This window comes from Eupeodes corollae, chromosome 2 (assembly GCF_945859685.1).
Source record: "Eupeodes corollae chromosome 2, idEupCoro1.1, whole genome shotgun sequence".
NCBI classification, from domain to species: Eukaryota; Metazoa; Arthropoda; class Insecta; order Diptera; family Syrphidae; genus Eupeodes; species Eupeodes corollae.
The window spans coordinates 120,458,246-120,479,926 of NC_079148.1; the positions used below are offsets into that span (position 1 = coordinate 120,458,246).

At 31.7% G+C, this 21,681-nt stretch overlaps 2 protein-coding genes across 3 annotated transcripts; one reads left to right on the forward strand and one right to left on the reverse strand.

Annotated features, from left to right (window-relative positions):
• Positions 1 to 4,478: 4,478 nt before the first annotated feature.
• LOC129945609 (protein suppressor of underreplication) lies at positions 4,479 to 11,825 on the forward strand. 2 transcript variants are annotated; one of them, XM_056055447.1, is made up of 5 exons: positions 4,479 to 4,977; positions 8,123 to 8,316; positions 8,386 to 8,564; positions 8,835 to 8,961; positions 9,025 to 11,825. In XM_056055447.1, the coding sequence occupies exons 1-5, from the start codon at positions 4,626 to 4,628 to the stop codon at positions 11,566 to 11,568; spliced, it is 3,396 nt and encodes a 1,131-aa protein (XP_055911422.1). In that variant the 5' UTR covers positions 4,479 to 4,625; the 3' UTR covers positions 11,569 to 11,825. The 2 variants fall into 2 exon arrangements, with proteins under 2 accessions (XP_055911422.1, XP_055911421.1); XM_056055446.1 differs by having other exon boundaries at positions 8,835 to 11,825.
• Positions 11,826 to 12,124: 299 nt separating this feature from the next.
• Positions 12,125 to 13,348, reverse strand: LOC129946963 (uncharacterized). The gene is made up of 3 exons (XM_056057348.1): positions 13,048 to 13,348; positions 12,408 to 12,613; positions 12,125 to 12,347 (listed from the first exon to the last, which is right to left on the reverse strand). Exons 1-3 carry the CDS (start codon positions 13,233 to 13,235, stop codon positions 12,169 to 12,171), a joined length of 573 nt encoding a protein of 190 aa, XP_055913323.1. The 5' UTR covers positions 13,236 to 13,348; the 3' UTR covers positions 12,125 to 12,168.
• Between the last annotated feature and the right edge of the window lie 8,333 nt (positions 13,349 to 21,681).

The following is a 21,681-nucleotide window of genomic DNA, read 5'->3' on the forward strand; positions in this document are numbered from 1 at the left end:
ATGCTATGATCTGTTGATTTCAATTTAACTGTGTGATTTTCTTTCTTTGAATTTCCCCATGGATTCAATAATTTTGTTCATTATAATTTATTTTGCCTTTAAGTTGCAAGAAAAAAATTAAACAGCCTTGATTAAATTTAATATTATTTATTGTTAAAGTTTTGGTTTGATCTGGTCACTATCAAAAATCAATAAACTTCAATTTTAAAGCATAAGGATCATTAAATATTAAATAATTTTTTACTTAATGCTCTATGAGCATTGCTAGATGTGCGGGTATTACGATTGAATTGAATACAAACACCTAAATTTGTTTTAAAAATATTTATATTTTTGAATAAATTGCAAGCTTGAACATACAAAAATCAATACAAGGTAACTTAGCGTTTTGTTATTTTATGTGTGAGTTTTGAAAACGAAAAAATGCCAATTGAACTCCAAAACACTCACTAAAATACAAAATATTTTTGTGAATTCTTTACATTTTCTTTAAAATGTTTCTGGTTTATTTCATCTTGTTCGTGTCTTATAGTGAAAATTTGTCCAACCTATATTTCAATGCGTCAACGATACTATTTGTTTTTTAAAAACGAACAAAATTAATGTTGTTATTGTTGCGACTGAGATATGCCTTAGTAAGCGGCGTTGCATTAATTCACTTGTGATATATAGTAAAAAAATGAGTTATGTACATTTAACCTAAATACTAAATTTTAAACTAAACCCAATACAATGGAACAAAAAAATTCTAATCTAATGCTGGTCTTAAAAGAACGCAAAACCATTTCAGGTTTCTTAGTTGTAATATTTAACTTCCTGTTCAAATAGTAAGTTCCTACCTACCCAGGCCCGGATAAATAGGGGGCTAGGGAGGACATCCCATTAAGAAATTTAAACCGTAAAACCGCGATATTCAAACTGTACAATCTAATAAACCCCAAAAATAAAAACCAAAATTAGTTGACCCCACAAAATGCAAACTCGAAAGCTATATAACCCAAAAACGTTAAACCTACATATGTAGCCCAACTCGCAATTAATCCCATAAACTTCAAACCCACATAGCTCAACTCGCTAGTATCTCCAAAAAGTCAAACCCACATAGCCTAAGTCGTTATTAACCCAAAACTTTAATCTCAAAAAATATTAAATCCATGCAACCTAACTCAGCAAAGGGTTTCCTGATTGAAAAAAATGTAATCCTATGCCTCGTATTTTTTTCGACACAACGTAAGTACATAAAGTTGAATTTTCCCTTATGCACAATTCAACTTTACGCGAATTACGCGTATCTAAAATTTAAAGTTCGAATTGAAGTATTTGACTACTAGTTTTTTTAAAGAGGAAATAAAAAGCTATGTATTTGTATCGACACTCGAGAAGAAAAAAAAACAAACGAATTTTACGAATACATGTCAGATCATGTTATTGACGCCGTGAGAATATATAGCGGTAAGGTCTTTAAGTCCAGTCGCGACTCGCAAGTGTTCAGACGTACTCTGCTGCTTTTCTTTTTTGACGACTACCTCTGGCAACTACTTGACTTCTTTAATTGAATTTCATTAAAAGTGATTAGTACTTAGTGACAAATATTTAGTGATTTGATAGCTTTTTGGATTTTCGATGCATCAACTCCTCGGCGCATCGTCTCTGAGAGCGTGGAGTTCTAGCGCCCCGGGTTATTGGGTTGGCTCTCTTAGGGCTTAGGACGTAATGAAGGGTTGGCTAGATTGGGTTTTATATCTTTTTAGGAGGCCTCAAATTTGAAATATCCCCGGGCTCCTCTTTCCTTTAGTCCGGGCCTGTACCTCCCCACAAATATGTACCAATTTTAAATTTAAATTCTTTCCCAATTTGTACGGATTTATATCATGAACAGGGATAAAATAAATCAAAATTGATTTCGTCTAAGAATGAAGGAAAAAATTGCCATATTATTTATTTAGCTGTTGTATAGATACGATCGCAAATATAAATATATTTTTGATAAACATATACAGTCTTATTTAAAAACGCTGTATAGAGCCTACATAAAGTTATGTTATCTCTATAATGCCTCTAAACGCAAAAATGCTATTTATAAAACTTATACAAGGTTGCATAGTCCCATAATAAGCTAAACGCGTTTTGAGGTTGAATAGAGCCTACATAAGGAAATTATTGTTATTATTATTTCGTAAATGTCATTTTGATTTCTCTCCTCTCTTTTTGAAATTAAAATAAAAACAATAATGCCTCTCGAGTTTAGCTCGTGAGCCGAAGAAACGAAGAATCTAAAAAAAATATAGATTTTCGAAAGAGAATATCATACAAATAATTGGAATTATTTTGTTATATTTTAGTTGCTATGACAACTAGCAGATTTTATAGTACTTTTGGCACTTTTTTTGATATAAGCATTGTATAACTAAAATTTATAGCAGATTTTTTTATAAATAGGAATTTTTGCAACGTTACATAGAGCCTACATAAATCCTTATTCACTGTATAACTATTCATCTGTTTAGCGAATTCTATTAAATAAGACTGATAGTATGTGAAACTGAAGTCAATATTTAAATAGCCAAGTTTAAAACGAAATACAACCCTTAATGTTAAAAATGATTTGGATTTCTATACATTCAAAGAGATTAATAATGGAACTCAAACTTCTACTTACATTGAATTCTTTGGTAAACAACATAAATCGACCCAAAAGATTGATGTACACATTGAGGGCAATCGTGTTAAGTTTGTTAATAAACAATATGCAAAAGCTCACCCAATTTTCAATGAGGTATTGAGTGCCAAATGCAAACTATTATTGAGTACGAAGAGGAGACATAATCAGAGGCTTAAAATTTGAGTTAAATGCATTATTTGAACACTTATTTAGATAAAGGCAACTATTTGGTAGGTCCCTTCCATCCCAGACAATAGTACTCGCACACAGGAATGGTTTAGAGTTGTCAGTCACTAGGCCCTAGTTCTCAAATGGACTGTTGCACCAACCAATTTATTTATTTAACTATTTGGTTTTTCTTATATCGTTATTTTAAAATCTGGAATTTTCGTTCATAAAGCATATTTTTCAGTTGATCATACAGATAGAAGTAGTATTGTTATGGTAAACAAAAAACAACCATACAAGCAATAAATCCTTTATGAACTATATAAATTAGTTAATTATATTATTGAATAATGAAGCCCTTTTAAAGTAAACAGACAAACCAAAAAAAATGAAAAAACATAATCAACATGACTTGATTTACTGTAAACTTTTCAAAAATGTAACCTTAACTGGAAAGCAATTTTTATATTGAATATGGGATTAAGAATTTGCTCCACCTTCTAGTCCCTAGTTTATCGTTTGATCCTTATAATTTGTTAAACAAAATTGTACTAGTAGTTAATATTAGATATTGGAATAAACTTTCCTAAATGGAAAATGCCAAAATGGTTTAAAAATTCCAGAAACTTTTTTACAATGAAAACTAAGACATTCCATACGTTTCAATAAATATAAAATAATTAATAAGAGTTTCATTGACTGAATTCTAATAGTTGTCCGTTTAATACGAATAAAGGGGGTGAAAGCCATTTAATTGTTGGGAATGAACTCATTCTAAAAGATTGTTTCAGAGTGTTGTATGCTTCAAATCAGTTCAATATCAGTTTCTTTTTAAGAATCTTGAGAAATGACAGGTATTGCAAACCTAATTTGTTCATATTTATAAAAACTGCATTGTATTTTGGGTTTCGAAGTTGTTTAATATAAATTATTATAAATTGTGATCCGTTGGAACCTTCTTAAAGTTTGGATTCGATTGCAAACCATATCAATTCTCAAAATTAGACATGTGTCCTAGCCCTTAGTAATTAATATGTCAATATAATAAAATATACTTATTGGCATCACTTAAATCGAATCCCGCGCAAATCTTTCCATCCTCGAACACTGGTTGAGCCTAGGCAAACTGTCACTCTTCCGTCAGTCGCGTAAAATAAGAAAAAAACGAAAGAAAAAACTTCAAAACGTTCAAGTTTCTCTTCGCGTAGACAGTTTTTCCTAATGTGAACTCTGTTCTTCTGCTTCGACTATTATTACGTTTTTTTTTCTTTTTGCCACAAAACAACGAACAACAGTGCGCGCCAATCCCAACTTAAAAGTTAAAATCACCTTAATTCCTCGCTCGTACCATAAGGGCAGTGAACCATCATCAAAATAATAAATCATCTTTCCATTGAACAATCCCCGAGGCAAAAATAATGCTGACAGTGTCAAGGGTGTCGTCGTTGTCGTCGTCCATGTCCACATTACAAAACGCTGCGTTGTGAACTAGAAATCGCTTCGCTCCTCCTCCGCTATCTCGCTTCTCGCATTGAATAATGTTCAATTTTATAATTTCCATATTTACAAACACTCGCATTGGTCAAGAATTGTTCGACTCCCCGGCCTCCTCCGATCTAGAGTCGTTCTCCATGTTCATAGTATTTTTTTACATCAAGTTGCTTTATATTTTGCTAACGATCTATCTAACCCTGTACCACATCAACCTTAACAATCTCTAAAACCAAAAACAGACTTGAAAATATACGGTTTGCCTGGTGCTTGTGGTGTGTGAGTGTGTTTTGCGGTTGCAAGGATGCCCCAACTATTTCATTTCGTAGCTGAGCACTTCAAGGAGAGCCTTATGTTAGGCGGACAATCCCAGCACATGGTCGCTGGTCGACTGTGTCAATATTTGAAACCCTGGCAATTGGAGGGCCTAAGATTTCTCTATAAGAACCACGAAAAGGGAGAAGCTTGTATTCTGAATGACGAGAGTGGCCTAGGAAAGGTTGTCACTGTTTCAACGTTCCTAGGATCAATCCTAACCAATGACACCACCAAAAAGTGTTTGATTGTGGTTCGGGACGAGCAAGTTATAGAAGAATGGCGATTCCATTTGAGTGTGCTGACACATTTGACAGTTAAAGTGATCGAGAAAACAACTGGTGAGTCAAAATTGTGTTGATATAGCAAGTGTAGTGGGGTGGGGTGGGCTGGTTTAGATACCAAATTATCTTTCACCTCCTGGGGGGTTGGTTGTTCACGTACATGTGCATTATCAACCATATACCGAGTGACGAAACGACTAAGCAGATACTTTTTTTTTTATAACAACTTGACTAAGTCTGCGTTCTGCGAGCTTGTATGCATTCAACGCGTGCTATGAAATGTGACCAATAAATAAAATTTTTGTTATTCTCATTCTCGCGCTCACGGAATAAAATTATGGAGGGAAAACTTTTTATCGGTTTATTTTTTTGTATAATGAATCGACATATAGACATGAAACGGGTTGCGGACGTCATTATTTCTAAGCTTATTCATTTTGCTTATTTCTTGGGTATTTGTTTAGTTTAGACTTACAAAAAATAAGCCCTACAAATAATACCTAATTATTATTGTTGGAAGTCTTGTGGTTTCCCGTATAATAAATTTCTTAGTTTTTTTTTTTTTTAAATAAATTTCTTAGTATTTTTTTGCTACTTTTAAAAATTATTTTTAGATTTGTTTTTTTGTGGCGACAAGTTTTAATCAAATCAATAGCTTGTTATGGTTTTGAAAGATCTGCAGTTTTGTTTGAGTTTCATTAGAAATTTGAAATATCTAGAAAAAAAAACATTAAATAAATTTTCTTCTAATCATAAGCAAGTATTGTAAATTCTTTAAAAACACAAACGATAACTCACTAAAACGTTCAATTTATTGTTCTTCTATGTTGAAAAGTTAACTTATTTGACATAGTAAAAAAAAGTACAAAAGGGTGTATGGTTTTGATAACTTTCAAGATAGTAGAATTACGATGTAACCAGGATCACTGCTTCCTTAATAATTTATCAGTTAATTTGCTTACTTACCTTCGGTGATCTCTCATCAAAATACCCGACCCTTTGAAACCACCTTCTTTTACAACTATTATCTACAGCAAAGTGTTTAGACTTCTAAAAATGTTATAAAATTCATAACTTAATAAATTAAGTAAGAGTAGCATTAAGTAGAATCTTCAAATGGTTTTATAACCATTATATTATACAGTTCTGCATGATAAACGCCGTTTTATTTAATTTAGGTGTTCCAAACGATGAACTTTTGTATATTTGAATATTTTTCTTTGCTGATAGATTTGATATGATATTATATTTTGTCAATGGCTATTCTTCATTTAAATGTTTTATATTTACAATAAATATTATAAAATTGTTGTATATAAAATTAAGGTAATGGATTTAATTCAATCGCGGGATCAGGAAAGAATAAAACCTGCAAAGCGATATCAACTGTTATTAAGTGTCTTAAAAACAATAAATGAAACACAATATATTTTTATCTTCATTGAAAACTATAATATATTTTTTTTCCTGAAGTTCAACATTTGTTTGCTTTTCTTTATAAACGTTCAGCAAGTTTTACAGGTTTGACTATATGCATCGAAACAAAATTTGCATAGACAAGATAAATATTTGGATAGATAAATACAAAACAAATATAGACAGGCTTAGTTTAGTAAAAATTAAGAAATACTGTGGTCGCCATAACTATTTTGAGAGATGTACATCTCTTACTCTTGTGATAATAATTTATAACGGTTAAAGTTTGAAGAGGGCAAATCGATAACAAGTTAATAAGTATGTTATAATAGATCACGAGATGGTCAAACTCAGTCATTTAGATGGTGTTCTTATTTTGTTTACAAATTTACAGCATATACCGTAAGAAAGGTACCATTTATAAATCCTAAGAACAAATTAAAAAGATTCAAATTCGCAAAGGGATATGTAAATAAGCCTCTTAGCTTCTGGAACAAAGTTTTTTGGACTGATGAAAGTTCCTTTGAGTTTCATGATCACCTAAAAAGAAATCTGTTCAAATGCGGAAAAAATGCATAAAAAGTTTGCTACAGTCTTGCAGACCATGTCTCATGGTGGTGCATCAGTAATGTTTTGGGTATGCATTTCTGCAAGTGGTCACGGGGACCTAGTCCCAATCGATGGCTCCATGAACCAAAGCAAATATTTAAATGTGTTAAAAGAGAACCCATTTCCATCTAGTGATAGACTCATTATAAACTCTTTAATTTTTTAACAAGATAATGCCCCTTTCCACAAAAGCAAAATGATCACCAAGTTTCTGAATTACATTGGGTTGGAAACCCTCAACAGGCCAACCCAAAGCCCTGACTTAAATGTCATAGAAAATGTGTGGGCTTATATAAAAGGAAAGAGGAATTCATCATTGAGTCGCAGGAGGGATGAGACTATTTTTGAGGTGAAAACTCTTTGGGAAGAAATGCTCCAGAAACTTGTAGAATCAGTTCCAAGACGACTTCAAAAAGTCATAGATGCTAAAAGAGGCTACATTTTCTAATAGTTTATCAATAATTTAGTTTTAAGTTCTACAAATTGTGTTTTTTTTTTTTAAGTTAAAATAAAACCGTCAAAATAATTATGCCATAACAAAAAGAGATTTTTATTTTTATTCACTAATCAATCTAATTATAATAAAATAACTGTGCCATCAAATTATCCATTTTTTACCTAAGATTCAATTCCTATTTCAGTTTTGCCAAAAAAAAAATCTTTTAAATACCAAAATAACAAGATATTTCCTCTGTCACAATAGTTATGCCGACCACTGTAATAAGTTATTGCACAGAAACTTAAACTGTTTTTGAGCGCAACGGTCAAATCATTTATACATCTCCTAAAATAATCCCACTCTACTGATTTCAATTGCCTATGAAGAGCATAGAATGAAGTGTGCCGAATTTTGAAATTTTAAACTACAACACCAGTCAAAATTAAGCAAATAAACAAACGAACGAACAAATAAACATTTACAGATCCGATATATAAGACGACACGGATTGACATTAAAATAAATACTCCAAACTAAAATTTTACTATATGCATACACTCGTTTTGAAACGAATTTTAAAAATAGAATTGCACACTTACTATCTTAAGTTTATGCCCTAGAAAAAATATGCTAGGTTATTGACCCAATCTAATTGCTATCAAAAAAAAAAATTATAGAAATAGATAGAAAAGAGACGGACAAAAATTACTTCATCTTTATAACGTATTACTTTTTCAGACATCAACTTTGAAACGGTGTTTCTTATCAAATGGAGTACCTTGAAGAATATCGTTGAAATTGATAAAATAAAATTTGATCATATCATCGTCGATAACCGCGGGGATATGCTAAATAACAAGTTTTGTACTGGAATCCTGCTGAGATATTTTGAAAACAAAACAACAATAATCATATCCAGTACTGATGTCACGGTAAACAAACACATTATCTCGTTTCAAACTTAATCGGAAACTCATAAATTAATCTTCTTCTATTTACAGTCCGATATAAAACTCCTGCACATTCTTCTGAGGCTTTGTGGTCGTCTGGAAAGACAGTTTGTAGACGTTAATGTATTTGAAAATAAGTTTCAATTGCCACAGCTTCATGAAGGTGTTAGTAAGAAAGTTGACTTGGAGGATTATTTCTTAAAACGTGAAAGAGTAATTAATTTCTGCCGGTAAGTTGGTTTTGTTTTTGAAACAAATAAATGTTATATCATAAAACATGCTACAATGATTTATGTTAACAATGCATTTGTTATCAAATACAATTATGCTTAGCTTTGGAATTTTCTGGAAGTTCCTCTAACATTGCCTATGGATTTGGTATGCATCTTTGCTAACAATATTCTCTCTCTTAAATTTAATTAATTTAATATTTTTAATAATTTATATTAATATTTTTAAATTTGTTTTTATTTTTATTTTTTGTCGGTTTAACACAATAGAGAATTTCGCCTGAGACGCTATTGTCATCAATTCGATGAACAATTCCCAATTGTGTCAAAAAATGAATTCCAACGGCATCTCGAGCAGTGGCAATTGCAAAATAAAAATTCTCTTAGTTCTGGATCTGTAAAACTATTAAGCTCTTCGTCAGAGAAGGACACTGAGGAATTATTCAAAGAATATTTTCAGGTTAAAAAGGAACGTGAAATCTGCCGACTGGATGAGGAGGTGCAACGAATCAATGAAAATACCCGTGCAATGGATGATGAGGATGCTGCAGCAAATATCTCTGATGATTTGGTTGTAATGTCGCCGTTGGTATTGGTTTCCGAATCAGAAACTGAATCCGAAACTGATGATGATCAAACTCAAATACAAAAAGAACGAAATAGTCAATTTATCGAAGAAATAAAAGATACCGAGGATGATATACGAGATAAAGTTAAACAGTCAAAAGGTTCAGAAAATATCTGCCAAAAGAATCGAAGGAAATCCGAAAAGCCTGTGAAGACTCCACCAAGCAGCAATAAGAATAAGATGCTGTTGGATGATAAGAAAAAACTTAGATCTCGGACATTGACAAGTCCAAAAAAACCTTTACCAATAAGCACAAGATCTAGAAAATATTTGGAGACTGAAAAAGAAAAGGTTGACAGTGCTGAAAAGCATAAAAAAGACAAGGAAACTGAAAGGCGACTCAAAAAGCAAGAAAATGTTAAAAAATCTAGTAATAAATACGAAGAAAAGACAAAAGCAAATAAAGAGCTCGGTAATAAGAAATTAAAAGAGAACCAAGAGAAGCAAAAAGGTACTATTTCTAAAAAAGATGATGAAAAGAAGAATATCAGCTTCAAGACAAACCACGCGGACAGCGAAAGTTATTCGTCCAAAAAGAAAGATGAGCAGACAAATATTTCGAATGGCCTAACACCTGAAAAAAGTTCAAAGAAGAAACAAAATGAAGCTACAAAAGAAGTTCTATTAGCTAAATCAAAATCAGTCCCGGAAACACCGAAATTATTGAGGCCAGTTCGAACAAAGCTCAGATCAGACGAAGATGAAAGGGACGATAAACAGCAAAAAATAAAAACACCTTCAAGAGAAGATAACGAAATTCAATCAAACAAAGAGATCCAAAAAAACGGAAAAGACAAAAGCAATAAGATAATTGAAGACAAAGATAACAGAAAAGATGAAAACACACCTAAAGTTAGTTCAAAACTGGTTTCAACTATTAGCCTCATGCTGGAGGAAGCTCAAAAGTTTGTTCGTAATGAAAATATTGGAAAAAGAACAAATAACTCAAAACCAAGAAATAGACGTTCTAAAAAACTTGAAGTGCCAAAAATCGGAACAATAACAATAGAAGACACAGAAAGTTCTAACAGAAGCATTTCGACTTCAAAGAATACCCAGACTCCAACAGAAACCAGAAAACAAGCAGCAAACAGCATCAAAAAGAACACATATAGATTGACAGAGTTAAAGCCTGTCGGAGTTCATAGTATATCTACTCGTGGCATGCAACGCCACACACGATCAAATCCAGGCGCGAGTAAATACATGAGAGTAATGATTAAACAGGTTGGTATAGAGAAGAAATCTTCACCAAAAGGAATTTCAAGACGTCGTAAGTCTGTTGTTTTATTGAAGAGAGTCTCTCCACAAACAAAACCTCCGAAACCACCTTCACCTACGCCGCCGGTTATAAGCGAGAGCCCTGCCGAAAGTATACAACTTGGTCAGGCCCTCACTCCAACAAATAGTCTCGTAGTTTCAGACTTTGTCGCACCTGAGCCAAGAAACTTCAACTATAATTTCCCATTGATGCTCGACAGAGAGACATCTGATTCTGAATGTCAAATTGCCTCCCAGAGCAGTAACGTCCAAGAAGTCATTGTGCTCACAGGTTCTTCAACCAATGAACGAGAAATGGAACCACCTAAGAGTACGGTATCGCGTCGGAAGGTAATGTCCAAGCCACCAATGGTAACAATCCCTAGGCCATTCTTCAACAAAGCAAAATCACCAGATCTCTTTAGTACTTGTAGTGACCTGAGTCTGCCTTGTTCACAGCAACAGACCAACAAAACCCATTTTGAAGGGTTTAAAATCTTTGGTTCTGAGTTACGCCAACCAGCCAAATCACGTTCATGTTTGGATATCCTCGAACGAATGCTTGAACCTCGGAGTGGAATAATTGCTGGAAAGAAAACCACCCCGACCCCGACACCACAAGAAAAGCCAAAAAGCTCTTCCCATCAGCACTGCGTCGAAGATGAAGATGCCATGTTCGAGATAACTACGAATGGCACATTTGGAAATTCAGTTCGAATTAACTCAAACGGCGAGATGTCTCCAATACGCAACAAAAGCCAATCAACCCCACCTACTTCTGGTCATCCCAAAAACAGAATTACCAATTACCTGATTAGCAACAGTCAGCATACCAGCATTCTAGCTCAACCTTCGCCTCCATCCCTAGACGACATAACTGATCTCTTGCCGAAAACACCCAAACGACGAAAATCAATGTCTGGAAATGTGAAACGTTCGCCACGATCCCTCAACAATAGTGGTCTATTAGGAGGAGGAAGTGGAAAATCGCAATCAACGAAGCTGACACAGTGGCTAGTGAAAAACTCGAATTCAGAGATTAAAAACACAGAATCGCTTATCAAACCCCAATCAACTAAAAGAAGACGCCTGGATTTATCATTTCCAGACAAATAGTTCATTAACATTAGTTTTAGTCAGAATTATTACAAAAAAAGCAAAAAGAATTCAAAAACTCAATATCAAACCTAAAGAAATAGGTTCCGCTGAGTACAATATTACTTATTCAAACATTAAAAATGTTGAATTTAAAAACTGTTTATTTAAAACAAAAAAATAATAAGATATGCTTCCGATACACACAACCCCTCCCCATGTAGTTAGTAATAGTTTGAATTTAACCCAAATTAACAAAAATTAAGAGAAAAACAAAACAAAGAGTTTAGTAAATTAAAAAAATAAAGTTCTTGTTTCATAAATGAGTTTTTATATTAATCATTTTTTTAATAAATAATTTTAATTATATAAAGTTGTTAGATTAATTTTTAATGAATAAAATGTTTTAAAAAGAGAATTTTATGGAATACAGAAAATAATTGTGTTTTGTTTTTAATTTTTAATAAAAAATGGGTAATTTTTTAAATTTTGTATAAAGGTTTGATCAAAATGGTCCAACGTGAAACGCATTCAGGAAGAGAGAGAGAAGAAAGAGCTATATAATTAAAAACACAGTGTTTTCAGTTCATTATTTTGATGAAGTTTATTAATTTTATAATTTTAGTTTGACCTAGACTTGGTGAAGAAAATTGACAAATTATTCATAACTGCTTTTCGTTGAAATTCGAGTTCACGCCGACAAACCGAACTCAGGAATGGTGGACACTGGAAGGTTACTTTCTCCACACAATAAGTGTCTTTGCCCAGGGCGCTAAATTTGAATTCACTCTCGGATCGCACTGAAACAAAAAAATAGGTTTTACTTAACACATATTTAAAGAAAAAACACATGAGCCTACAACAATATAAGCCTCCAAAGAAACATGTTTTGTGATTGGACTTAATCAAGTATGCATCACCATGTCCAGGCAGTGGTTTGATAACAGAGTAATCACCATAAGCAACACTCTTCCAATATGGCCAATGAGAAAGATTCTCGTGATATTCAACTGAATATTTCCAATGACCACTATTACCCTCATCCGAAGTGATCTCGAAATCCAGTCTAAATTAAGGATAAAAAGATACTTGAGTAAATTTTGTTCAATTTATTATTCAAAGTATTCCTGAAGAAGCATACCATTGTCTTACACTATATATTTCTGATGAATTAATGATTTTGTATTTGAGTGTGTTAACATCATTTAAAGCATTTTAGACATAATATTGACATTTTTCTGACAAAAAACAAATAATTCTCTTAATCAAAATTACCAAATAGTTCCAAAATAATCATAAAACAGTGTCCATACAAATTTTAGGTATGTACATATCTACATGCTGAAATGCTGCACAGCATATGTAGTATAAGTTCCATATGATTTACCGACCAGCCGTTTCTATTTTTAGACTGATTTTTGATATTCAACACAAACAGTTTTTTTTTGTTTTTTCGTTTTGTTTTAAAGTTAACTACTTAACTACATGGCTGGTACTCACATTGTGGGATTAAGCGATCGCATATTTCTAAAATCGGCAACGTATTCCCATACGTATTCCGGTCTGGAATCATGGATAAGAGTGTCGATTTGATAATTATGATAACCGCTTGTAAAGAGGATGTAAATTACTAAAAGACTGATACCGATAATAGTAAGACGTTTTCTATTCCAGCGTGTTGGAGACATTTTTTTGTTTGAGGATCAAGAAAAAAGAGGTTTAGTTTAAATGTTTTATCCAAAAAATCACTTATGAGATTGATATGGGAAGAAAAAATATTGTACACGACTTCACAGATCGAGAAGAGAGAAGAGACTGGAAACCCAACATGTGAAGTTCACTTGAGTGAGTCGAACGGCATGGTCGTAGTATACCAAGAGTAATGTTGATATTATGTTTTATCAGAAGAAAGAAAGAATAAAAACAATGTAAACAATATCGCTGGAAATTAAAAGGATAAACCCATAGAAACAGGAAAAATTATCTAACCATTTCCTTATGGCCCAACAAATTGAAGTTATTGAAGAGTTTATTTCTAAAAAAAAAAACAATAAATTCGATTTAATTGTATATCTTATTAGACAGACCCAAACTGTAACTATGAGAAAGTGATCAAAAAATTCGTCGTTAAGTAAGTTGTTGGTCTTAAAAGATCGAGTTGTAAAAGTTATTTTAGCGATAAGCTAAATTATTAGAAATTTCTATACTTTTTAATAAATATTTAAGTATTGAAAAACTCATGAAAAAATGAAGTTAGCAATTTTTTTACCGATAAAAAATGGCCTTGAAACGAGATGGGTTTTTGGAATGATGCCTTGCAAAACAACTTTCAACTTAACGATCTAATCCGCGGTATTTTATGTACAAGTGCCAAATTTTAACCAGTTTCGTTGTTACTTTCTTTTGTTTTTATTAAAAATTTTAAACTAATTTTCCCTTCTGCTTTTCCGATACTCAACGAATTTTATCAAGATTCACGAATCGTAGAATAACTAACAATTTTTTTTTTTAAATTTCTGAACTAACTCATTCTTCTTTTTAGCATTATTCGCACGTATAAGTACATAGTACATCTTCGATGGAAAATTCTTAACGAATTTTCTTGCACGTATAGATAAGGTAGGTAGTAGGTACATCTTTGATGGAAAATTCTTAACGCATGTTTTATGGAAACTCTGAACGAATTTCTGTAGGATTCCTAACGAATTCTTTTCTATTTATCCTTTTAAAACCGGTATTCTCATTGCGTAAAATAAGTTATCCTTTTTAATAGATAATTCTTAACTAACTCTCTTTACTGACGTAGCGATACTCTCAACTAGTTTCATAGCCATCCACGAAATTATAAGTACATGTTTAGTCAATTGAAAAATCTTAACAAATTTTACTTCCTTTTTTATCGATACTCCTAACGAGTTTTCATTTTTAAACGGTTATCTTCATCAAGCGCACGTTTAATCATTGAAAGTAGATTTAGAGTTGAAGTAAACTAAGTTGGCTTTCAACGGTTATGCATTACCAATTTATCATTCAATGTTTTACAGTTAGTTAGTTTTGTCTATAATAATTTTATCAAAAAAGAGGTAAGAACCTCATGAGAAATTGCAAGACAGATACTTGGAAAAGTGCCTTTTATTATAAAAATTGATAAAATTCGTACGAAAAAAGACAGCTTTGAATTTAGGGAACATTGGGATCAAAGGCGCTGAGCACAGGGAGTGTAGGATGCTTCGTAAGAAGGATGCAGGGACTATGAGCACAGTAGGCGATTGTCCAGCAATGATTTAAATTCAGGGAACTTTAAAAAGGCCTAATTATCAGTTGTATGATTTGATTTATAAAATCAAAAGATGTTATTAAAAAAAACCTTGTTTTTGTACATGTACTCAGAAGTCAGAAGTTTGTATTCGTCAGTGATTTTGTTCACATTAATGCAACAACTACATCAATTCAAATTAATTTCTGTAATTTTAAAGCTAATTAGGGAAACAAACTCAACAGAAGAGATATCTACCTTTGGATTGATCGATCTTTTTGCCCCATAAATTAAACCTGCATACTACACTACAAAATCAAGTTTCGGATTTCTCTCAAAACTAATCGATATGCCAACACATGAAAATATTTGGATGTATTCGATCAAAAAGGAAAGATATGAATCCGAAACCTTAAAATCAATTTCCGAAGAAGAAGCCTGTAAAATGCATACATATGTTCTTGAACAATTGTTACTAACATTTTTTTTTTGTAATTTTTTTGTTTTTAAGTAGCAACCTTTCCACTGTTGGATTGTTTGCTCAGTCGGCAAACCGTACAGTCTTTTGTCAAAAAAGTCAGTGTTTTATGATTTTGAACTATGTGAAACTCATTAAATGTGGCTTAATTTTTAAAACTACTCTTAGTAAGGAATATTAATTAAGGAAAGTCCTTGAAAAAAGGGAGATTTTGTCGATATTTAATCTTGGTTTTCAGAAAAAGTGTAACAATATAAAAATCAAAAGATAATAAATGGCCTTTCAAGGAAACGGGTTTATTGGAATGATGCATTGCTTAACATAAATTAGCTTTCAACAAAATTACTACGCATAATTTTTTTTTTATTTTATTTATAACTTGAAACTCTGAACGAGTCTTTGTATGTCACAAACTGCAGTAAGATTCTTAACGAAGACTCTTTGTTATTTTTAAACGATCTTATATTTTGCTTCAAACTGTTATGTTCGTGGCAGGCTCGTATTGATATTAGAATCTCATCGATAGAAAATTCTTAACGAATTTTTGTTCCCCTTTTATCGAAACTCTTAACGAGTTTGTATATTGTATAACGAATTTCTGAAGAATCCTTAACGAATTCTTATAATTTCTTAAACAGCTTATATCCCTTTTTAATGGTTATCCTTGCCTTGATCATGCAAACGCCTTATCATTGAAAGTAGATTTAGAGTTGTAGTAAACTAAGTTGAAAGCCAAGTTATGCATTACCAATTTATCATTCAATGTTTTACAGTTAGTTAGTTTTGTCTATAATAATTTTATCAAAAAAGAGGTAAGAACCTCATGAGAAATTGCACGACAAATACTTGAAAAAGTGCCTTTTATTATGAAAATTGATAAAATTCGTACGAAAAAAGACAGCTTTGAATTTAGGGAACATTGGGATCAAAGGCGCTGAGCACAGGGAGTGTAGGATGCTTCGTAAGAAGGATGCAGGGACTATGAGCACAGTAGGCGATTGTCCAGCAATGATTTAAATTTAGGGAACTTTAAAAAGGCCTAATTATCAGTTGTATGATTTGATTTATAAAATCAAAAGATGTTATTAAAAAAATCTTGTTTTTGTACATGTACTCAGAATTCAGTAGTTTGTATTCGTCAGTGATTTTTTTCACATTAATGCAACAACTACATCAATTGAAATTCATTTCTGTAATTTTAAAGCTAATTAGGGAAACAAACTCAGCAGAAGAGATATCTACCTTTAGATTGATCGATCTTTTTGCCCCTTAAATTATACCTGCAAACTACACTACAAAAACAAGTTTCGGATTTCTCTCAAAACTAATCGATATGCCAAAACATGAAAATACTTGGATGTATTCGATCAAAAAGGAAAGATATGAATCCGGAACCTTAAAATCAATTTCCGAAGAAGAAGCCTCTAAAATGCATACATATTTTTTTGAACAATAGTTACCAACATTTTTTTTGTTTTTTAAGTAGCAACCTTTCCACTGTTGGATTGTGTGCTCAGTCGGTAAACCGTACAGTCTTTTGTCAAAAAAGTCAGTTTTTTAAGATTTTGAACTATGTGAAACTTATTAAATGTGGCTTAATTTTTAAAACTACTCTTAGTAAGGAATATTAATTAAGGAAAGTCCTTAAAAAAAGGGAGATTTTGTCGATATTTATTCTTGGTTTTCAGAAAAAGTGTAACAAATATAAAAATCAAAAGATAATAAATGGCCTTTCAAGGAAACGGGTTTATTGGAACGATGTATTGCTTAACATAAATTAGCTTTCAACAAATTACTATGCATAATTTTTTTTTTAATTTTATTTATAACTTGAAACTCTGAACGAGTTTTTGTATGTCTTAAACTGCAGTAAGATTCTTAACGAAGACTCTTTGTTATTTTTAAACGATCTTATATTTTGCTTCAAACTGTTATGTTCGTGGCAGGCTCGTATTGATATTAGAATCTCATCGATAGAAAATTCTTAACGAATTTTTGTTCCCCTTTTATCGAAACTCTTAACGAGTTTGTATATTGTATAACGAATTTCTGAAGAATCCTTAACGAATTCTTATAATTTCTTAAACAGCTTATATCCCTTTTTAATGGTTATCCTTGCCTTGATCATGCAAACGCCTTATCATTGAAAGTAGATTTAGAGTTGTACTAAGTTGAAAGCCAAGTTATGCATTACCAATTTATCATTCAATGTTTTACAGTTAGTTAGTTTTGTCTATAATAATTTTATCAAAAAAGAGGTAAGAACCTCATGAGAAATTGCACGACAAATACTTGAAAAAGTGCCTTTTATTATGAAAATTGATAAAATTCGTACGAAAAAAGACAGCTTTGAATTTAGGGAACATTGGGATCAAAGGCGCTGAGCACAGGGAGTGTAGGATGCTTCGTAAGAAGGATGCAGGGACTATGAGCACAGTAGGCGATTGTCCAGCAATGATTTAAATTCAGGGAACTTTAAAAAGGCCTAATTATCAGTTAAATATATGATTTGATTTATAAAATCAATAGATGTTATTAAAAAAATATTGTTTTTGTACATGTACTCAGAAGTCAGTAGTTTGTATTCGTCAGTGATTTTTTTTCACATTAATGCAACAACTACATCAATTCAAATTCATTTCTGTAATTTTAAGGCTAATTAGGGAAACAAACTCAGCAGAAGAGATATCTACCTTTGGATTGATCGATCTTTTTGCCCCATAAATTAAACTTGCAAACTACACTACAAAATCAAGTTTCGGATTTCTCTCAAAACTAATCGATGTGCCAAAACATGAAAATACTTGGATGTATTCGATCAAAAAGGAAAGATATGAATCCGAAACCTTAAAATCAATTTCCGAAGAAGAAGCCTTTAAAATGCATATATATGTTTTTGAAGAATAGTTACCAACATTTTTTTGTTTTTTAAGTAGCAACCTTTCCACTGTTGGATTGTTTGCTCTGTCGGTAAACCGTACAGTCTTTTGTCAAAAAAGTCAGTTTTTTAAGATTTTGAACTATGTGAAACTTATTAAATGTGGCTTAATTTTTAAAACTACTCTTAGTAAGGAATATTAATTAAGGAAAGTCCTTGAAAAAAGGGAGAATTTGTCGATATTTAATCTGAGTTTTCAAAAAAAGTGAAACAAATATAGAAATCAAAAGATAATAAATGGCCTTTCAAGGAAACGGGTTTATTGGAACGATGCATTGCTTAACATAAATTAGCTTTCAACAAATTACTATGCATAATTTTTTTCATTTAATTTATAAGTTGAAACTCTGAACGAGTTTTTGTATGTCACAAACTGCAGTAAGATTCTTAACGAAGAGTCTTCGTTATTTTTATACAATCTTATATTTTGCTTCAAACTGTTATGTTCGTGGCAGGCTCGTATTGATATTAGAATCTCATGAATAAAAAATTCTTAACGAATTTTTATTCCCCTTTTATCGAAACTCTTAACGAGTTTGTATATTGTATAACGAATTTCTGAAGAATCCTTAACGAATTCTTATAATTTCTAAATAAGCTTATATCCCTTTTTAATGGTTATCCTTGTCTTGATCATGCAAACGTCTTATCGTTGAAAGTAGATTTAGTAGATTTAGAGTTGTAGTAAACTAAGTTGAAAGCCAAGTTATGCATTGACAAATTATCATTCAATGTTTTGCAGTTAGTTAGTTTTGTCTATAATAATTTTATCAAAAAAGAGGTAAGAACCTCATGAGAAATTGCAAGACAAATACTTGAAAAAGTGCCTTTTATTATGAAAATTGATAAAATTCGTACGAAAAAAGACAGCTTTGAATTTAGGGAACATTGGGATCAAAGGCGCTGAGCACAGGGAGTGTAGGATGCTTCGTAAGAAGGATGCAGGGACTATGAGCACAGTAGGCGATTGTCCAGCAATGATTTAAATTCAGGGAACTTTAAAAAGGCCTAATTATCAGTTAAATATATGATTTGATTTATAAAATCAATAGATGTTATTAAAAAAATATTGTTTTTGTACATGTACTCAGAATTCAGTAAATTGTATTCGTCAGTGATGTTTTTTCACATTAATGCAACAACTACATCAATTCAAATTCATTTCTGTAATTTTAAGGCTAATTAGGAAAACAAACTCAGCAGAAGAGATATCTACCTTTGGATTGATCGATCTTTTTGCCCCATAAATTAAACCTGCTAACTACACTACAAAATCAAGTTTGGGATTTCTCTCAAAACTATTCGATATGCCAACACATGAAAATACTTGGATGTATTCGATCAAAAAGGAAAGATATGAACCCGAAACCTTAAAATCAATTTCCGAAAAAAAAGCCTCTAAAGTGAATACATATGTTCTTGAACAATAGTTACCAACATTTTTTTTTGTTTTTTAAGTAGCAACCTTTCCACTGTTGGATTGTTTGCTCTGTCGGTAAACCGTACAGTCTTTTGTCAAAAAAGTCAGTTTTTTACGATTTTGAACTATGTGAAACTTATTAAATGTGGCTTAATTTTTAAAACTACTCTTAGTAAGGAATATTAATTAAGGAAAGTCCTTGAAAAAACGGAGAATTTGTCGATATTTAATCTGAGTTTTCAAAAAAAGTGTAACAAATATAAAAATCAAAAGATAATAAATGGCCTTTCAAGGAAACGGGTTTATTGGAACGATGCATTGCTTAACTTAAATTAGCTTTCAACAAATTACTATGCATAATTTTTTTCATTTCATTTATAAGTTGAAACTCTGAACGAGTTTTTGTATGTCACAAACTGCAGTAAGATTCTTAACGAAGAGTCTTTGTTATTTTTATACAATCTTATATTTTGCTTCAAACCGTTATGTTCGTGACAGGCTCGTATTGATATTAGAATCTCATCAATAGAAAATTCTTAACGAATTTTTGTTCCCCTTTTATCGAAACTCTTAACGAGTTTGTATATTGTATAACGAATTTCTGAAGAATCCTTAACGAATTCTTATAATTTCTTAAACAGCTTATATCCCTTTTTAATGGTTATCCTTGTCTTGATCATGCAAACGTCTTATCGTTGAAAGTAGATTTAGAGTTGTAGTAAACTAAGTTGAAAGCCAAGTTATGCATTGACAATTTATCATTCAATGTTTTGCAGTTAGTTAGTTTTGTCTATAATAATTTTATCAAAAAAGAGGTAAGAACCTCATGAGAAATTGCAAGACAAATACTTGCAAAAGTGCCTTTTATTATGAAAATTGATAAAATTCGTACGAAAAAAGACAGCTTTGAATTTAGGGAACATTGGGATCAAAGGCGCTGAGCACAGGGAGTGTAGGATGCTTCGTAAGAAGGATGCAGGGACTATGAGCACAGTAGGCGATTGTCCAGCAATGATTTAAATTCAGGGAACTTTAAAAAGGCCTAATTATCAGTTAAATATATGATTTGATTTATAAAATCAATAGATGTTATTAAAAAAATATTGTTTTTGTACATGCACTCAGAAGTCAGTAGTTTGTATTCGTCAGTGATTTTTTTCACATTAATGTAACAACTACATCAATTCAAATTCATTTCTGTAATTTTAAGGCTAATTAGGAAAACAAACTCAGCAGAAGAGATATCTACCTTTGGATTGATCGATATTTTTGCCCCATAAATTAAACCTGCAAACTACACTAGAAAATCAAGTTTGGGATTTCTCTCAAAACTAATCGATATGCCAAAACATGAAAATTAAAATCAATTTCCGAAGAAGAAGCCTCTAAAATGCATACATATGTTTTTGAAGAATAGTTACCAACATTTTTTTTTGTTTTTTAAGTAGCAACCTTTCCACTGTTGGATTAGATGTTATTAAAAAAATATTGTTTTTGTACATGTACTCAGAAGTCAGTAGTTTGTATTCGTCAGTGATGTTTTTTTCACGTTAATGCAACAACTACATCAATTAAAATGTAATTTTAAAGCTAATTAGGGAAACAAACTCAGCAGAAGAGATATGTACCTTTAGATTGATCGATCTTTTTGCCCCATAAATTAAACCTGCTAACTACACTACAAAATCAAGTTTGGGATTTCTCTCAAAACTAATCGATATGCCAAAACATGAAAATACTTGGATGTATTCGATCAAAAAGGAAAGATATGAACCCGAAACCTTAAAATCAATATCCGAAAAAAAAGCCTCTCAAGTGAATACATATGTTCTTGAACAATAGTTACCAAAATTTTTTTTTGTTTTTTAAGTAGCAACCTTTCCACTGTTGGATTGTTTGCTCTGTCGGTAAACCGTACAGTCTTTTGTCAAAAAAGTCAGTTTTTTAAGATTTTGAACTATGTGCAACTTATTAAATGTGGCTTAATTTTTAAAACTACTCTTAGTAAGGAATATTAATTAAGGAAAGTCCTTGAAAAAACG